The sequence below is a fragment of the Gymnoscopelus microlampas genome (assembly GCF_963454915.1).
Source record: "Gymnoscopelus microlampas genome assembly, chromosome: 20".
Lineage (NCBI taxonomy): Eukaryota > Metazoa > Chordata > Actinopteri > Myctophiformes > Myctophidae > Gymnoscopelus > Gymnoscopelus microlampas.
The window spans coordinates 25097245-25116694 of NC_139957.1; the positions used below are offsets into that span (position 1 = coordinate 25097245).

General features: G+C 41.5%; 5 protein-coding genes across 7 annotated transcripts; all 5 read right to left on the reverse strand.

Annotated features, from left to right (window-relative positions):
- Positions 1-116: 116 nt before the first annotated feature.
- LOC311036059 (G-protein coupled receptor 4-like) lies at positions 117-992 on the reverse strand (the record flags this gene model as incomplete). Its single annotated transcript, XM_084044584.1, has 1 exon — positions 117-992. One exon carries the CDS (start codon positions 990-992, stop codon positions 117-119), a length of 876 nt encoding a protein of 291 aa, XP_083900710.1.
- Positions 993-2199: 1207 nt separating this feature from the next.
- Positions 2200-3972, reverse strand: LOC311035723 (G-protein coupled receptor 4-like). Its single transcript, XM_084044117.1, has one exon. It carries the CDS (start codon positions 3923-3925, stop codon positions 2963-2965), a length of 963 nt encoding a protein of 320 aa, XP_083900243.1. The 5' UTR covers positions 3926-3972; the 3' UTR covers positions 2200-2962.
- Positions 3973-7327: 3355 nt separating this feature from the next.
- Positions 7328-8410, reverse strand: bdkrb1 (bradykinin receptor B1; the record flags this gene model as incomplete). The annotated part of the gene is made up of 1 exon (XM_084044585.1): positions 7328-8410. One exon carries the CDS (start codon positions 8408-8410, stop codon positions 7328-7330), a length of 1083 nt encoding a protein of 360 aa, XP_083900711.1.
- A 1646-nt stretch (positions 8411-10056) lies between these two features.
- Positions 10057-11162, reverse strand: LOC311036420 (B2 bradykinin receptor-like; the record flags this gene model as incomplete). Its single annotated transcript, XM_084045108.1, has 1 exon — positions 10057-11162. One exon carries the CDS (start codon positions 11160-11162, stop codon positions 10116-10118), a length of 1047 nt encoding a protein of 348 aa, XP_083901234.1. The 3' UTR covers positions 10057-10115.
- Positions 10913-15168, reverse strand: bdkrb2 (bradykinin receptor B2). 3 transcript variants are annotated; one of them, XR_014599845.1, is made up of 3 exons: positions 15056-15168; positions 12999-14104; positions 10913-11006 (listed from the first exon to the last, which is right to left on the reverse strand). XR_014599845.1 is itself a non-coding variant. In XM_084045107.1 (2 exons), the coding sequence occupies exons 1-2, from the start codon at positions 15073-15075 to the stop codon at positions 13069-13071; spliced, it is 1056 nt and encodes a 351-aa protein (XP_083901233.1). In that variant the 5' UTR covers positions 15076-15168; the 3' UTR covers positions 11216-13068. The 3 variants fall into 3 exon arrangements, 1 of the variants encoding a protein (XP_083901233.1); XR_014599846.1 differs by lacking the exon at positions 10913-11006 and adding an exon at positions 11040-11200; XM_084045107.1 differs by lacking the exon at positions 10913-11006 and having other exon boundaries at positions 11216-14104.
- Positions 15169-19450: the final 4282 nt, after the last annotated feature.

Consider the following 19450-nt stretch of genomic DNA (forward strand, 5'->3'; position numbering starts at 1 on the left):
TCAATTGATTTGCCTCACTGAGTAACACAACAGCGTTTCAGCTTAGACAGCCACGGCCACATTTTTTTCCTGATTTTGCTTTTGTGAAATATCCCTTAAACATATTTTTTTGTCTGCTACACCACACCTTGCCATTTCACCCGCTTCTTTCCTTGGATGAAGTGAACAACCTGTGTGACGTTAGCCTTGCCTGATTTGGTGATGAAGCAGTAGAGGAGAGGGTCCAGGAGGCAGTTGAGACTCGAGAAGGCGACACTGACCTTGTATGTGTAAACAAGCCACTCTGGGCTCTGGCATTGGCCCAGCAGCACTCGAAGGAGCATCATTGTGTGAACGGGTCCAAAGCAGGACGCCGTTGAGAGCAGAACCATCCCCAGCAGCCTCGACACCCGTTTGCGCTCCTGGTCCTCAGTGGCCCGGTTGGACTCGACCGCTCTGCAGATCCCCCAGAAGCAGTACGCCATCAACCCGACAGGGGCAATGAACCCCACAAAGAACCGCGCTGAGTTAATCGTGGTCAACTTCTCTGACAGTGGGAAGATGTTGAAACACACCTTGTTGCGTTCACTGTATGAATCCTCCCAGGTGATTGTAGCGGCGTTGAAGAAAACAACCAGGACCCAGAGGGTGATGCTGACCATCACTGCGGTGCCTACCTTCCTCATGGACGGGTACTTGAAGGGGTGAGCGACCGCCATGTACCGGTCAACAGCGATACAGCAGAGGAGTGCGTCACTGGTGTAAAAGTTGGTGAAGAGAAGGTAGACCGACAACATACACACGTGTCCTCCATGGATCCAAACCCCTCGCCACAGGAAGTCCATCCAGAGAGACAGGCCAACTGTGAAGGTCAGGTCGCACAGGGCCAGGTTGAACAGGTACACACCAAGCTCATTCCTATGCCTGACGTGCTGCCAGGACACATAGAGGGAAAAGGAGTTGGCTGGGATGGCTATGATGATGATAGCCAGGTAGAAGAAGAAAAAAGGCATCCTATGCCCCACATCTTCAAGTGGGTAACACCCAGAATGATTGACTGCAAGGCTGAAGTTGTCCATCACAGATATGGTGAGCTTGTAGAGAAAAAAGGGGTGCATAATATGGATCAATATGGCTTATCTCAGTAGATACAACAAAACAAATAAGGGACAACTACAAGTGCCCCCTGTTAACTAGCTACTGTCACACTTGCTTCATGCCTGCAAAAGCTGGGAGAAAAAAAAACATAATTTAAGGTAAGGTATCATACCATTATACTTACCCTTCATCCACTGAAGATTCGTAACACTCCGATACTGTAGATACAATTCACACCTTTAAGTGTTCCATTGAGAGAAAAATCAGACACAGAACAGCTTGATTCAGTTGGCTTTTATTGCTGCAAGCTTAAAGAAACAGGAAGAGTCAGCGGACGTCTTCTCGTTGCCCCTGCGTTGCCCCCTATATAACTCTAGGGTTGCCCCTGACTACAGTGCAGCCATATGTCACCTACTGTAGTAGGTGACAGGGCATGAGCCGTCACACTGTAAACCACACTGCAGATTTAATTTGGCCACTACATACTGTATGCGAGTGTCTAGTCTTTACTTTTTGGTGTGTCAATACAGACATGGTTGACACTGGCATTACTGTGTGTTTCATGATAAAGGTAAACACACAATGTGCTTGACTAATTGTTTCCACAGAACAGTACAAGATAATCATTATGACTGAACATATTTGCTCACAGTGCACCAAGAGACACACTAAAGACTGTTATAAAACAAAAGTAAAGAGAGCGAGAGAGAGAGGGCCGGAGAGAGGGGGCGATATAAGAGAGAGAGAGAGAGAGAGAGAGAGAGAGAGAGAGAGAGAGAGAGAGGGGGGGGGCGATATAAGAGAGAGAGAGAGAGAGAGAGAGAGAGAGAGAGAGAGAGAGAGAGAGAGAGAGAGAGGGGGGGGGCGATATAAGAGAGAGAGAGAGAGAGAGAGAGAGAGAGAGAGAGAGAGAGAGAGAGAGAGAGAGAGAGACAACTTGATCCACTTGGATAGGGAATAAAAGTTTTGATTCTTGGGCCCGGGCATTTATCATTGCCCGAGGTAAGATATGTTTATTCACAAAGACAATGAGAAGAAATTATTCAATAAACAATTACATTTAATAAGTTGATTAACATTACTGTCAATGAGGTACTACCCCAGCAAATTAAATGGTGGTGCGACTGGGATGTCGATGTCATCATTTTGCAGTCATTCTGTGAACCATTGGTTGTGTCTGTCACCAGTGTTTCCTCAGCCGTCAAGTTGACCAAACCACTGGCAGTCAAGTTTCGTCCATGTTTTCCATGGTGATTTCCTTCTGCTGTGACGTCGCTCGTGGTGACATTTCACTTTAACCACATATACCCTTGCATCCCTATTCTGGGGATGTCATAATAGGCAAACATTCAGCAAAAAAGGCAAACATTGGGTGAAAATAGGCTAACATTATGCGAAAATAGGCAAACTACGAGCTCACAACTTTGTGTAGATCAGTTATTTTCACTATTTGACCTACAACAAAGTATATAGAGTTTAAGGGGTTAACTTGTACTGTTTAGTCAGCTGCATTGTTATCCCCAGGAAAGATACAGTAGCTGAACAATCAGCCCAAGCTTATCACCCTTTCTGGCATTTTATGATGGCATACTGTAAATCTTATTGTAAAATACTGTACAATGAAGGTATTTTATATAAAACAAAGAAATATCAGCAAAAAGGAACACTATACTGAACATTTAGTACTGTTAATGAGTATTAGAAATGCAATATAAATTACAAGGTGTAATGTAATTATTTACATTGCATCTTACATTTGGGAAAGGCAAAAATACAGTACACAATCTAGTACCAGAAATGTCTTTGTCAAACTTTGTCATGGCATCATACTTCATAATCACTACTATTAACATTCATTTATTCATTGAATCGAGTAATGCAGCTCTTAATGAGCTGTTGTAACACTTTGAGTGAAAAGTGCCCTGCCTTTCACCAGCAGTCTGTTCATCTCTGTGCGAGCGCTCTTGCTGATCAGACAGTATATGATAGGATCCAGTATGCTGTTGAGGGTGGTGGTAGCCACCGCCACCATGTACGGATGTTGGAGCCTCTTGGCCCAGGTGCAGTTGCCTGATGACTCCAGCACAGCCCGGAGAAACATGACGGTCTGGTATGGCAAAAAGGCCACCAGATAGGTCACAAGGAGCAACATCAACAACACCCCGACTACCCTTCTCTCCTCAACCTGTATAGAGGTGCTTTTTTGGAGCGCATGCATAATCTGCCGGAAGCAGAAGGTCATGATGAGTATGGGGACCAAGAAACCCAAGCTGACTCGCGTAAGGGCCAGGTCAGCATCAGCCCGAGTCATGGGCATTCTCTCCTCACACAAGCGTCTGGAGAAGAAAGCTTGCAGTGCCCCTGTGTGGTTAAGTAAGATAATGTGGATTACTATCTCCACAGTCCACACCGCCACACTCACAGCTACCGACGTCCTCACCTCTCGTGCCCACTGAAAGTAGAGAGGGTAGACCAGTCCCAGATAGCGATCAACGGAGATACAGCATAGCAGGCCAGAGCCAACGTAAAAGCTGTTGTACATGATCACAGCCACCAGGCTGCAGAGAACATCCCCCACGGGCCTACGCAGCGCCATCTCGATCCAAACGGGCAAGGTAATGGTGTAGAGCAGGTCAGAGATGGAGAGGTTGACGAGATATACCGCCAGGTTGTTCCCTTTTCTCATCAGCACCCAGGCCACGTATAGTGACAGACAGTTAGCCGGCAAGCCCACGATGAAGAAGAGAGAGTAGGCTGCTGCATATATGAGCTCATCCACCGCGTCTTCCGCTGAACAGGAATCTGACACGTTCACGTCGGTTCGGTTGAAGGACGCATTTCTGTCCATCTTTACTTAACGATAAGTTCACTCAGACAGAGTGGCACCCTGGGCATCAGGGAGGCTTTGAGTTGAAAGGGAACGATTGTTTGCACCTGTACTCTGTGCTGGGGTCAGGTGACAAATAGGGATGTTGATGTTGATGAGGAGATGCTACAATGCAAATACTTCCCATTCAAATAGGCTTTGTGGAACTGTATGCCTTGAGGCCTCATGTAGTTCCACTGTGGGGTCACCACAGAGTCAACACTAAACTTAGACTAAAGATGAACATTTGCATTGACTAATGCAAATATTTCACTTATCTTCATGTTAACCAGGGGTTCAGCATCTTACTCAACAACCCTTCAACAGGTCACATTATCTGTGGTTGGATGTGATGGTCTCCATAAAAGCCTCATGCAGAACATTAGTGCCATATTACACAATGTTTTATCATATAAAACACAATGAAAAGCCAGAGGCCCGTATAAAAAGGATTGGTACAGTGAGTTGTTATGTACTGCATGTTCAGGAGCACTATACGTCAGGTTAGCGTGCTAAAGAACGACCTCCAGGTCAGCACTTCTGACACAAACCAGACACAGAGGCAGCCTGTTACATGGCACCACATTACACCATCCTGTTCAGGTACTGTACAGCAGTGGTTCTCAAACTTTTTCATGTCAAGGACCCCCAAATTGACACTTATTGGCCCGCGGACCCCCATTTCAAAAGATATGCCAAGGACCCCCATAAGAGAAGATGTTTTTACGGCTCTAGCAGTGATTCTCAACCATTTTAATTTCAAGAACCCCCAGTTTGACATGCTTTAGGCTACAGACCCCCATTTAATGGCATTTCTAGCACTTGGACTGCAATTTATATTGTAAAATCTATGTCAATTTAACTCTGAGAGTGTACAAATGGAACCAAATGGACCCGAAACACAGAAGGTCTTCATGATGACAACACAGCAGGTGAGGCTACAGAAGTGCTTTGTAGTGTTGTTCTTTATAGTCTCTGGGCCATTCAACTTCATTTTAAGCCATAAGAATGAACATAGTCAGGCTGGAAATGTTACATATAATTTTATTTATTCACATTGCTAAGTAAATCCAGTAGTAAGTAATAAAATAACAACAACAACAACAACTAGACTATAATTTAAAGGTCTGATGTGGTCATGTTATCTCCTGGTGTTATCCTTAAATACACAATAGCCTAATATAGAAATCAATTTAGCCATATACAGGGGAAAGACCACACAGTAAAAAATAAACCACATGTGCTAGCATCCCTATTCTGGGGGGAACATTCTGCAAAAATAGCCAATCAACAAGTTCACAGCTCATTGTGAGATTGTAGTTTGGCCATTTCCGGCTAAAATATTTAGTGTAGAGTGAAAACAGGAGGGGCCATAGTATCATTATATATATCATATACGTTTATAAATAGAAATGTATCTTGTATTTTCATCATTTGTATGTTTGGAATGTTATTAAAGAATTGTCTCGTCATATAAGACACAGTTCATATAGTTAATTATCTTATTTGAGTTTTCCATAGCAGTAACCTTGCATGTGTCAGTATGACCTTAAACTGAAACTGTGTATTTCAACTTGCTGGATCATATTGCAGCCCTGTGCTGCACATGGTGCCTCTCCGTCTTCTTTGAGGGGAATGACCTAATCCCTGTAGGAAAACTGTTGCTTTACTCTGTATGTCTCAGAATGCATTCTCTGTATACCAATTTATTGAACTCCGTATTCTCTTCTCATATTGGCTCTGCGTCACGGTAACTTTATCTAAGTATTCTAGACTCAAGACTTTTCTTAGCTATCATACATAGTAGTTCCTCATAGTAAAGTATGTGTTTTAAGCAGTTAATTGCTGCTATACTATATACACAGTATATGGTTGAGACCACACAGTAAATATTTAAATTGGGTTAGGCCAGGCAAAACAAAGCCATCACTGTAACCTGTAATGGGGCAATTACCTCTAATGGTTCAGGTTATTAGATTTAAGCAACATGCTGCGAGGAGCTGGATGTTCACTAAATAGCTGACGGATTACATGTTAGATGTGGATGCTTCAGAAAGATGCTTTCAGAACAGTAATGCTCAGGTTCAGTGATAAAGAGGAAAAGGACATACAAGAGGATATGCAAGAGCTGCATATCGTTGCTGTAGGGCAGACTTCTTGAATGTCCAAAACTAGCTGTTACTTTCATGGAAAAAAAGAACCTGTGTTCCAATGATGTTATTTAGTCACACGGTCTTGTTAATATTTTCAATGGTTCAATTAGATAACCCACAAACACACTTTTTTTAAACTTTCACTTAAAAATTCTAAATATGCTATGAGTTGTGAGCTTGCAGATCTGCTCTTTTTGTGGTTACTTTTGTGTGGTAATGTATGTATGACGAAGTAAGGCATTCATTTATGAAAAGAAAAACATAAAAAGTTGAAATATGGAGATACAAAGGTTTCTGCCCGACAACAAGTCCTTATTTGAAAAAAAAATAATCTGTGAAAACAAATGTTTATCATATCAGTGTCTGCACGCACACATCAGGGATCATACTGAAAACACCCACTGTGATAAAAAGAACCTCATAAAAATGTTTCTCTCGCTTCATAATAGTTCACAAAATTCATTGCTGTGGCTCGTCATCCTGAAATATCTTGTGTTCTGACAATGTTACCATTTATCATTCAGACATGTCACACAACAGGGTCTGAAACTTTACAACATAGGCCTCCCTAACTCTCCTCTCAGCTCTTTCAAGGTTTGTGCAGCTGAAAAGAGGATGTAGAGGAGTATTGTTGACTTTAAAAATGCAAAGATAATAGGAGGTCATTTACACATGTGTTTAACAAGGATCTGTATCAGACAATAGGAGGGTGGTTTAGTTTTGTTCTTGTTGTTTTGCAGTTGCATATTGCCCACTCTGCAGCCATAGCATGCCTAGCCTAGACAGGCACTCTCCTTTGTGATCCTTCCCAAGTTAACTTCCTTTTATTTTACCATCAAGCTTTTTTTTCAGGGGGTGGTGGGTGGGGGTCCTGGGGTGTCATTTTGTTTCCTTTTTTAAATATGGGCCTGGAAATTCCTTTCAGACTGTAACAATGATTAAGGGCTCTACAAATAAACTTGACTTGGAAAAAAGTATAAGATGTCAAATAGGTTTTTGTTTTGGCAGTTGCTTGCTTTATTTTGATAGTGACAGTGAGAGATGCAGGAAAGTTGGACAGAGACCAGGGGAATCACACATCAAACAGTCACTGTCCGGGAGTTGAACAGGGGACACGCTGAACAAGCCATTTTGTGCTCCTGTGGTATGCCTCCTAACCATTGGGTTCTCCCCCAAATATGTTTTATTTTGGTCTGGTAAGTTCAGCACTAAAATGGCGTCTCAGATCTTGTTACTTGAAAGTAACTAACTCTGTTACTGTTCTGTTGAGGGAAGTTGATATCACAGAACGCTGGTAAATGGTCATATCTGATCCCCGGCGAGGATACCTCTTCCTCCTGTAGATGGCGGTAACTTTCCTCCTGAAGTACTGACCGGAGAAGACGTATAGCAGTGGGTTCAGGGCACTGTTGAGGAACGCCATATAGACAGAAACCTGATGTCCAACATCCAGGGTATGGGACCACGACTCCTCGTCCAGCACTTCCACATCACAGAGCGTTTCGAGGAAGGTGAAGAGTTGAAATGGACCCCAGCATATCAGGAACAGCAAGGTCACAGCATACACAAGCACTGTGGCCTTCCTGTCATTAGCCTCTTGAGAACAAACACTCTCCCTCCTCTTATTCAAAGATCTGATTATCCTGTAGCTACAGAAAACAATGACCAGAACAGGTAGGAAAAAGCCTACCAAATTTAGAAGGACTTGGTTGGCCAGTTTCCAAGAGGCATCGAATTCCAGTGTACAAGCCATTGAATTATACTCCTCAAAAAACCTGACCTTTCTGTAAACTAACATAGGTATGCTCATCAAAAATCCAAACAGCCACAGGATAGCGCAGATTACCTTGGCGTAACATGTTCGTCTCATCCATCTTGCCTTCATGGTCCTCACAAGAGCTAAGTATCGGTCAACGCTGATCATGGCAAGAATGTATATACTGGTGTAGAAATTAACTATTATGGAGGAGTTGACTATCTTGCATAAGGCTTCCCCATAGAGCCAGTTGAATTTGTTATTGATGTACAGTGCCCAGAAAGGGAGGCATGCCAGGAGAATGAAGTCAGCCAGTGCCAGGTTGCCCAGATAGATCTCTGGTACAGTTAGATTGCCCTTATGGATCAGAAACACCAGCAGGACAAAGCTGTTACCCAGAAGGCCCAACACACACAGGGTGAAGATATATGGAGGTATTACAGTGTGGATAAGGTCCCACTCTGTCGAGACTTGAGGAAACTCTGTTGTGTTGGGGAGGCAGGTGCTGATGTTTTCACAGCTCAGTATTATCCTGGACAGAAGACGGACTGGCTCCATGTTCTACGAAAATGATAAAACATGAGATGCTTCTGTGAATTATGATTGTCTGGGGAAAAACCCTCCAATTCATCTTGTATACAGTACGTTATGTTGTTATTTAGCAACAAGCAATTTTTTTTAGTACAATTCAACTTCAGAATTCCTTTCATTATTGCAACTCATATACAGTACAATTAAATATTGTCTTTCCTTTTATTTAAAAAGACCCTGGGTAAAATGCTAGGCCCATGAAAATGTCTTACCTTACGTTAAGTAAAAAAACTTAACAAGACGAAAAATATATCCTTTAAAATGGTAAAAATGGAAGAGAAGAAGCTCGCTCGTGTGTGTGTACAAGTCCTTTGGTCAGAGAAGAAATGAGGATGCTAGAAGGGAACCTCACAGCAGATGGAGAACGGTCTGTATATATGTGTATATAAACTTACATTCCTCCACACCCTTGGGCCAGGGTGCACAGTACATCAACTTGTATATAAAAGTGTCAAAATTTGGATCCTTGTATGCTGGAGATAAACTAGGTTCAAAATGCAGGGCACTTGAGTAAAGAACCTTTAAACCATTACACCGACAGTATGGAACCTTGATTCTTGGATGGAAACATGTCATTTATCATTGCCAGAGTGATACTATTGCATAATTCATACCAAAACACTTGGTCCTATAAGGCAAGGACTGAGCACTATACTAGAGTAGCAACCAATCATAAGACTTGGCTTAGGTGGGCCTTTACAACCAAATCTTCAACATGATACCTAACTTGTAATGAATGGTGTTCTAACAAAGCAATAATTAAGTAGTTGTTGTAACTTGTAGAACTTTGTCTAAACATCATATATTTTACTTCTGACCAAAAGACATTGTGTAATTATGAATTGTTAGTTGCTAAGAGCAAGAGTCAGTAATATAGCTTATTCAGATCATTTCCCAACCCTGTCCGCATCTATTCTAAACCTACGACCGATGACATAAAATCAACACCATCAAACAAAAACAAACACCCAGAGTTTGATTGCAATGAATTGCATGTGATTTTCCTATTATAATTATTCATTTAAATTGAGGACCGCACATAGATGTACTGGAATGAAGTAAGTAACTAATCTTATCTTCAGATTAGAGAGTCTATTTGGTCCTAAGAGTTTGACCACTGTTTTGTTTTAATATCTACTAGATGAAAATAAAATGCAACAGAGCTCTCATGACCCAAAAGTGGAACTGCTTGCCTAACCACTTGTAGTTCATCCAGTTTTAGTTTTATATTTGATGAGTTCCATTTGTTAATATTGTAATACTTAGAGCCAGTAACAGATACTGTGCTCTCTTAAAGGGTAGCAGAATTAACACCCATTAAACACAAACAGGCACAATAAAAGTATCATAAAAAAATAAAATAAAAAACACGCACACACGCACGCATGCACACACGCACACACGCGCACACACGCACACACACACACACACACACACACAATATATAAATGAACAATGCCAATAAATATATTGTTTAAAAAAAGAACGACAAGAAAACAATTGCATGCGTATTTTTATTTTATTTCAAGATGTATACAGTATAAATGTGTTTAAGATGTGTTTAACTGTATGCACCACTTGACAGTAACAGAATACAACTACAACACTAGAACTTTAGCTGCCCTCTGTGGTCTGAGGTCTGAAATTACCCCCATGTTTACACAGAGTTAAGTCATACCTTGGTAGACTCTGTGTATTTAGTGGACGAGTTAACCTTGACATTGGTATGACTAGACTTCCTCCATTTCCTACGGAAGAGCATATGTCCAAACAATTCTCTAGCCCTCTGCTTAAAGTGTTTCCCCACAATCACATACAAGAAAGGATTCAGTGAGCTATTGCTATAGCCAAGGTAGGTAGCTAACTGGATGCCAATGTCCAATACATTTGCCCATGGGCATCCATAATTGATGTGATAATAATCCAGCGTGTCCATGAAGGTAAAGATCTGGTACGGCAGCCAGGAGAGAACAAACACCGCCGTGACGACAAGCACCAGCTGAGCTGCCTTCTTCTCCACCCCGGCAGTCATCCTCCCTCTACGGCATTCTCTCATCGCCTGATTGTCCTGAAGGACTCTGATAATGTGGTAACTACAGAAAGACACGATAGAAACGGGGATGAGAAAGCACACCACATTGACGGTCATGTTGTACCGCAGCCTCCAGCCTTCGTGTGGGTAGTCCAAGTAGCATGCTTCCAAGTCATAGAGAGGGATGAAGTTCACTGTGCGGAACAGAAGGGCAGGTAAGCTGAGCAGAACACCAACAACCCAGATCCCCAAGCAGATCACGCGGGACGAGGCAGCCCACCTCTGCCGTCCCAGGGAGAGCGGTCTGGTCAGAGCCAGGTACCTGTCCACGCTCACCAGCGTGAGGAACAGCACGCTGCAGTAGTAATTCATCGAGATGATGGTGTTGACCAGCTGGCACATCAGCTGCCCAAAGGTCCAGCGGAAGTCGTTGATAACGGTGGCCACCCAGAACGGCAGGCAAGAAACCATGAGCAGGTCGGCGGCCGCCAGGTTACCCAGGTAGATGTCGGCCACAGTGCTGTGGCGCTTCTGGATGCAGAATACACAAAGTACAACGGAGTTGCCAATCATGCCGAGAAGGCAGATAATTGACATGTAGGCAGGCTGCATGGTGGTTACCCAGTCCCAGGCATCTGTGTGGTTACACATCATGCTTTCCAGGATACTTGATGAGTTTGAGATCATTATGAAAAGCTGTTGGAGAGCAGATCAGTAGGAGAGATCTGATCGTACAAGAGAGAGAAAGAGACTCATAGAGAGAGTGCGAGAGAGAAACAAAATGAGGGAATAAACGACAAAGGGACGAGTTCATGCTTGTGTACATTTATGGTGAATAATTTTGAAAAACAGTGCTCAAACCCTTTTAACTGTGTCAACAACAATCACTTCAGGATGCGAGTTGGTTCATAATGGATTTAATGGAGTGTGAGGGGAGAAAGGAATTGCTATCAGTGGGATACACAGTCAGTGCATGCCGTTGTCAAGAGAGGGATGTCAGTAGCAACAGATGGCCAAGCTCCTTGTCAGGACTCAGAATGATGTATAGACTGACGGCTGCTCTACGCCTAGTAATTTATGAGAAGCCTACATGTGTACGTGCATGCGCCCCAGTACATGCAAAAACACAGTCATACACAAACCTCTGTCCTTGTTTGATGTCTGACATTGAATATCTAAACCCTTGAAGTCAATGCGCTCTTGAAATACCACCACCTCATGAACCACCACTTGAATCAGATTCTTTTCAGGGGTGCTGTGCTACAGTACATGAGTTTTCCATACTTTCCAATAACTGTGCTAAGAGGGCAGAGAAAACAACATACTGTACTGTATGTGTCAAAGACAAACTCCATTTGTTTTTGGCACTGAAATACTGGACATTAAACGATTTTTAAGTGACTGTCTGCCTGAATGTGGTCTGTTTCCACAATTTTCTACCCCCACACAATGGCACGGCCCGACTCTTGACGAAGAGTTCCTGTTTGGCATCGCAAGCCTTCATTTAGGGGACAACAAGGGGTGTGCCTTTACCACAGTCTGGCTTGAGTCAATGTCTGGCAAATAAAAGTTGGGGTTGGAATGAGACATAATAAGAAAACGACCGTACATGCAGCCCCCGTACGGAGGAATATGACCTGTGTCACCACTGGAAAGTCTTTGACAGATCCTTGTTTTTAACCATGCAGACAATGAGTCAGAAACACCAGAAATCACTTAGCCTTCAACTGCCTCCGTTCTCTCCTACAATAGACTTGTTCAAATGCATTGGAAGGATTCCACAAGGCACAAATATAAAAATGCTGAGGGTTAGCTTTTTATTTTAAGTTCTAATGTAAACAAAAATACTTTATGCCACTATATACATTTCTAGTTGTTTATTTACAAAGTTTTTTTCCCTTCTTTTTTTAAGCAGAATATGGTTGCTGTCCGGCAGAAACCAGCTATCTCCATTTCTTAAAAAAATATATATATAAATCAGTGCTATTGAACACCCTTTACGTCTGTGAGTGGGTTTGCAAAGATTGGACCAATGAAAAGTATTGCCTCAATGGAAACAACGGACCTTTTAGACAAAGTATTATAAATGTAATTGTGATGTTTACATTTCTTTTGCCAAATAAATATTCAATCAATTCAATCAATCAATTAAAAACCACATCTCCACAACTCCACTTGAGCTGTATTTGGGTAAAGTGATGATAATATAAGGACACATTCAAGTATCTGACATGTATAAAGTCACATTACCAACTTTGATGAGACAGTATTGTGTTATTCTAAAAACATGTTTTCTTTTATTTCCTGAAAAGTAAATACTTTGGACATAGCTGGTCTCTGCCCGACAGCAGAGATACAGTAGCCTATATAACATACTACTATATGGTTTTATATATTGCACAGAATTCAAGCGCAGACTGACTTCAACAATGGTGATATAATTATTTCTCCCCCAACAGTAAATGAGAAATGGATTTAGGTTCTGACATTCTGACACAAGACCATTTTTCCATGTATACCTACCACAGTCATCTAATTGTAAAGTCTGCTGCGGCTCCCAGTGCCCCTTCATTGTCATTCTTTGAACAACCGTTCATGCTAGGGTCTTCAGTGTAGCGGACTGCTTTGAACTTGTGGAACTGACTCTCACTTTCCTCCTTGTCAGCTGCTCAAACACTTCCTTGACCTTTTTACGGAAGTTCTTCCCCACAATGACGTAGAGGATGGGGTTGAGGACACTATTGAAGAAGGCCAGGTAAGTGAAAATCTGGTTGCAGATGTCCAGGGCATGGGAAGTGTCGCAGTCCACAAGTATCTCAGCCCGGTGAAGCACGTCCAAGATACTGACAATGTGGAAGGGCACCCAGCAGATCAGGAAGGCCACGAGGACAGCCAGCACCAGCAGGGTGGCCTTCCTCTCCGTGTTCGCGGCATTGAACCGTTCCACTGTCTGCTTCTTCAGAGCATGGATGATCTTGCAGGTGCAGTAGGAGATGATGGACACAGGTATGAGGAAGCTGAATATGATCAACAGCGTGTCACAGACCAGCCTTACGGAGGTGTTGGGATAGGCCAGGTAGCATGCAGTGACTTTATACTCAGGAAAGTACCCCACAGCCCTGAAGACAAGGTTGGGAACACCCAGAATCACACCTAATCCCCACACCAGCACACAGCCTAGTTTAGCATACTTTGGCCTGCGCATCCTTCCATGGGACATGGGGTGCACCAGCGCCACATAGCGATCTACACTAACTAGAACCAGGGTGTAGATGCTACAGTAGTTGTTCATGTTGATTCCCAGATTCACCAGACGACACATGACCGAACCAAATGGCCAATTAAATTCATTGGCCACATTGACAGCCCAGAAGGGCAAACAGGAAACCAGGAGCAAGTCAGCTGCAGCGAGGTTCTTCAGGTAGATCTCAGCCACGGTGCAGGTTTTCTTGTGGAGGCAGAACACCAGCAGCACAAACACATTGCCCAGAATTCCCAGCACACTGACGGTCAGGATGTAGGTAGGTTGCATGGTGTAGAGCCAATCCCAGTCATTGTCCTCAGGACACTCACTGCCATTGGTGTTGTTTTGGTCTCCATATAAAGCTGTGGAAAAGTCCACTGGAAAACTGTAATGAGATACAGCATGTGTGGACAAGAAGACATACAGCATAAGAATTACATTCTTAACCATTACATTTTGCCAATGTCACAAATTAGATAACAAGAATTACATTGTTTGGCAAATGTTGTCTCCCTTAAACATGGGATTTGGCTTGAGGTTTCACCTACAACCTAATGGAATTTCTGTTTAATGTTGTGTCATCCAAAGAATATTACCTGACACTTTGTACAATGCTGATTAATATAGTGTAGAGCGAAGTAAAATCTATAAGCATGTTAAAACATAATAACAAATTGAATCATAGGATTGCACTTGAGGACCTTTCTATTGTCACCTCAAGGAGTGCCATTTTACTGTCCCAATCAAATCTTTTCAATAACAGGTCTAGCTCTGTACTTTCTGTACTTTCATAACATATCTATTCAACATCAGAAATACAATCCAGGCTAGCTAAAGTGTGTTGGTCTTCATTCATCTTATGGTTACATAAGAATAGAGCTTAAGTGTTATTAAGGGAGAATTACTGTGGTACTACCACCCCATAGAGCCTATAGCATATAAATATTATTTACAACATCATCCTTATTTACCATCAATAAGCAATAAGTAGGAGGTTATTGAGGGAAAAGTCTCAGATAATATTGTCACGCAGAATAAGGTTAATAAGTGCTTTATAAGTATAAATAAATATGCTATGCATGCTAAAAGAAACTAGTTGATTGAGAATATACAGTATGTACCTTAATATAAAGTGTTACCAAAACATAACTTTTTGAGAATTAAATAAAAAGTGCTGGTTAATAAAGTTCAGTGTGAGTAGTGAATGAAGACAGCCAGCATCACTGAAAGTGTTTTAATGTATAGTTGTATAACATTTCTATAACATTTGATACCAGAGAGTAAAATCTGAAGCACACAACAGCAAGATGCAAATCAAATATAGTTTTCTCTATACCTTGTAGGCTGGAGAGTCATCCTTTGCGAGTGTATTGTACTGTATATGTCCAGATGTGGTGTGTTCTATCTGTTCTGTCAGTACACTCCCCTACTCTCCTCTGCCTGTGTCTGTGAATGACTCTTAAAGGAAAAGGGAGCCCCAAATGTATGTGATGCCAGGCACTCAAGGGGAAAAAAGGATTTTCTGCTGTTTCTCTCTCTCTCACTTTCTCCTCCCTCATGGGAGGGATGTAACTCAAGAACAAAATGATTTAGTGCTCCCTCTCTCTCTCGCTCGCTCTTTCTTTCTCCCCCTCCTCTCACCATCTCCCACAAACTTCTCAGTGTGGTGCCAAACACTACACATTTGTACTTTGCTTTGTTTGAGTTTTATATACAGTAGTAGTATGGCTCATTTGTGCTGTAGTTGGAACCTCGGAGTGAGCTTAACGAGAGGCTAATGTAAGGATCCCAGAAGTTGAAGTGTGTTTAGATATCCACTGACATTTCAACTACTGTTGGTGGAGTTTGCTGACAGAGGTTGTTGAAAATGTTGTCATGTTGCCATTTTGAACTCCCTTTGAATTGTATTTTATTTGGTGGTTTTAAAGGAGTAGTTACTTATTTTCTATCAATTAAATACATAATGAGAAATCACTCCTTTTGTCATAATCATGGACTGTTCTCCCTGTTGTGGAATGCTAAACAAGTGTTAAGAGTTTAACAGACTGTTCAAACAACTAGTGTATGTGTGTGGGACTGTGTCGGTTTGCGCGCAACTGAATGAGTTAATGTGTTGTCATGTGCAGGTTTGTTTGGGGTTGTGTAGCCTGGTGTTTAGGGTATTATTTTGATTGTTGTTTGTATACTGTTTTTGTATTGCCTCTTGCTTATTTAAATTGTATCTGCTGCAACACCCTAATTTCCTCTTGGGATTGATAATGTGCATCTCATCTCATCTCATCTCATCGATCTGTCGATCCATCATAGTTTTCTTGGACTACTGTTTTTCAAACCATTATGTCAATTTCAAAGAAAAAGGGAAACTTTACTGTCTATAACCTCAAATTACAAAGAAAGAAATTAAGTATGGAAAAATGTGTCATGTGCGTCATGCAGCTGTTTAATATTAGACCCATGAGCTCTTTATTACAGAGTGAAACTGAGGAACAGACAGGATGGGTGTGGAACAAAACACATGTCAACATATCACATGTCACTACAACACTAGCCACAACGTGCACGATTCATTTACGCATTGCGTAGTGTACTTTTCATTGCTCACTACACATTTGCCTCCTCGGAGCATAATTAATTTAGTCCAACACAAATTAACCACATTACCGACCACAACGTAAGGGGAGGTGATCACCCTAATTAACTTACACCACATTCAGGAATTCATTAAGATACAGATATTTTTGAGGAACATACAACACTGATACTAACAATATTGTTTCAGTATTTTGTTGCTGTCAGGCAACAAAATATTTCAACTTTTTATGTTAATGTTAACTTCATTGCACAACAGTGTCATGCAAAAGTAGTGAAAATAGCTGATCTACAAGCTCACAATGTGTTGCGATGTGTTATGTAAGTATTGTATACTGTACGGTATGACTACAGTGTGACTATTTCTGAAGCCATGGAAGTCAAATATTGTTCACAAGTTCTCAAGAGATCTAACGGTAAAATTGACATTTTTAGCCACACGTTATATTGCAGTCGGGTGCTAGGTTGAGCAAAAACAAAACATGAGCCGATATTATCGGTTAATATATAACAATATTATTTTTTTTTGTGTCCAAGTGAGTGTCAGTTGCTCAAAAATAAACACAAGGCTATAGCTATTAAGTGAGTTGTATGATGTTTAACTTGGCATAACTTCCTTTGGACAGGTTTTGAATCAACTAGTTGAATGAAGAATGAAGGCTTCTGCATGGTGACCTAAGCAGGGAAGGCCTGGACAACAGCTTTTCAGATTTTACACTATGGTTTTGCATGCTGTTAACAAGTACACATTTAAAACAACAGACAACACAACAATCATTTTAAACACGAAAAACAATTCAGACTACTTTTTGGTTTGGTTCCTGTTCAGTCCTCCTGGCCACTTGGCCTCTTGCCCAACTCTGCCCGGATCTGCATGACTCTCAATGTCCCTGGTTCACCATTCAGACCTGCTTTGTCTATCAAATTATCTGATCATAATTCAGTTCATGGCATGTTCTCACGCTTGTGGTTGGACCTGCCATGCTGTGCTTAGTTGCTAAATATTGTTCTGTATTACTCAGGCTGATTTATCTTGACTGGATCATAAATGTGTAATGACATGGGACTGAAGATTCCCAGAAAGATTTCTTGATACAGTAAACAGGGTGGGTTTATGTAAAGTAGTACACAAGAGTCAAGTTCATTGGTTTCGGTTCATCAACATTGTAGCAGCAATAACGACAGTAACAAAATTCTATGTATGCAGTACGTCATAGCACACTGTGAGGTGCTGTGTACATGGGTCCTACTTACTACTAAATACTGTATATACAGTACATACCGGTATGTGTATGTGTGCAGTATATGTATACTGTGTATAAGCATTTATTATTTACGTATGGTGGTGGCGTACAGTGATACACAGTATCACTGATGTCGGTTGTATCAGCCAAAGGCATAATATTGTGATAGACATTGGCAAGGTAAATGTAGTTAAAAGAGCCAAATGGAATATCATAAAACACACAATCACTGACATAAAGGAGCTTCTCACCTTGTAAGACACAATGTCTTCAACAACCAGTCAGTAGAGGATGTCAGGTTTACTGGTTTGAATGTAAACCCCAATGAATCATATCAGGGGAGTGGCACAGTGTGAATTTACACAAAAATTACCATGACATGATGACAGCATATTGGTCCACTACTTGTTTAGTAGACTACTAGACTACTAATATTTTTCAACGACAACTAATGAGATGAGACATCAGTAGAATGAGTTTGGGAACAGACGCTACGAGACAAAAGACATACAATTAAATGGGAAATGTATTTGTCTTATCACTGGTGGTGAAGAAAGGGAACATGGAAAACCACTGTAAAACCACTAATTATTTGACAAGAACTTGGAAAGACACTTTCGGACAAACCACAAATAATTTCGTAAGACTTTTCCAGCCGACAGCGAACTGAGAAAAAGAAAGAAGTAACTGAAATCTCAATCACGTGCAGCCTACCATACCTGAAACTGGATCAAGTTTGTCCTGTCAAGTTTATAACTAACTAATGTTTGGACTGGAGTGAAGTTTATTCTCTGAGACAACACATTTGAGCCGGGTGACATAGAGTTGGAGGTGCAAACAACACAGCTATCAGCTTTGAGTTTGTGAGATGGATCATAACAGTGATAGATTTTTCTGACCTATAACGTAAACTATTTGTATTGTAGTGCAGGGACCTGCAACATGGAGAATTAAGACGGGATGTCCACGTATACATTTTTCAAGCCCTCAGGCCACAAAAAGAAAAGTTACTTTTTTGCACCTCGAACACAATCACATCTACATTTCAGAAAAATGTTATAAAATGTCTCCTTTAAGGACCTTACTAAATGTTTAACATGTATGAATTTTCAACTATGAAAAGATAAAATGTCTGCCACACAATGCTGTGGCTTAGAAATGGCCAAAAGAAAAGAAAAGGACAAGTGAAGCTTTAGTAAGGATGTCTACATTTCATTGAACCCTTTCAGAACAAAATATTGCTTCTCTTCAAACAATTCTATCAGCCAACTAAAACAGTTCAAGGCATTTTAAATTTGAACTTGCTCCACTGACCACATAATCACAACATTCCCGGTTCCAATTGGAGACTTGTGTTGCATGTCATTCCCCCTCTCTACTCGTTTCCCATGTCTCTATTGTCCTGTCTAAAAACAAAAGCAAAAACGGCCTAAAATAAACTTCCTTATATAACCACCTGGATTCAACCGCGATCTCAAACATTGACCGCTCAGGCAAAGGGGAAGACCATGGGAGATATTAGGCGGAGCTACTTTGATACACTTATAGGGAATTCTATGTGTTTCAATGAACCAAGTGGCTTCAAACCCTACATGACACAGTGAAATGTCCATACTATTATCAGCCGTCCGGCCTGGCAGAGATACTTTCTTAAGGGCACGGTCACACCAAAATATGGTTGCCCGCTGTTAAACTCAGGTTCTGCGCGGCCGACAGTTTTTTGCAGCCAGTATTGTACCAGCAGGCGTATAGAGTGCATAAACGCAACATCTGCGCAATACACGGAAAGATGTGCAAGACCATGAATCCACACATTTGCATTGACAAAGCATTGGCAGATTCCGCCCCATAGGTAAAATAAAAGTGCGGTGTGACCGTGCCCTTAGGGACTATTTTGG

Bases quoted from the DNA above. Each gene is read 5' to 3' on its own strand.
- LOC311035723 (XM_084044117.1), bottom strand. From the start codon at position 3,925: ATGGACAGAAATGCGTCCTTCAACCGAACCGACGTGAACGTGTCAGAT.
- bdkrb2 (XM_084045107.1), bottom strand. From the start codon at position 15,075: ATGACTCTCCAGCCTACAAG. The intron at 14,105-15,055 runs GTATAGAGAAAA...ATCTCATTACAG, and splicing joins ATGACTCTCCAGCCTACAAG to TTTTCCAGTGGACTTTTCCA.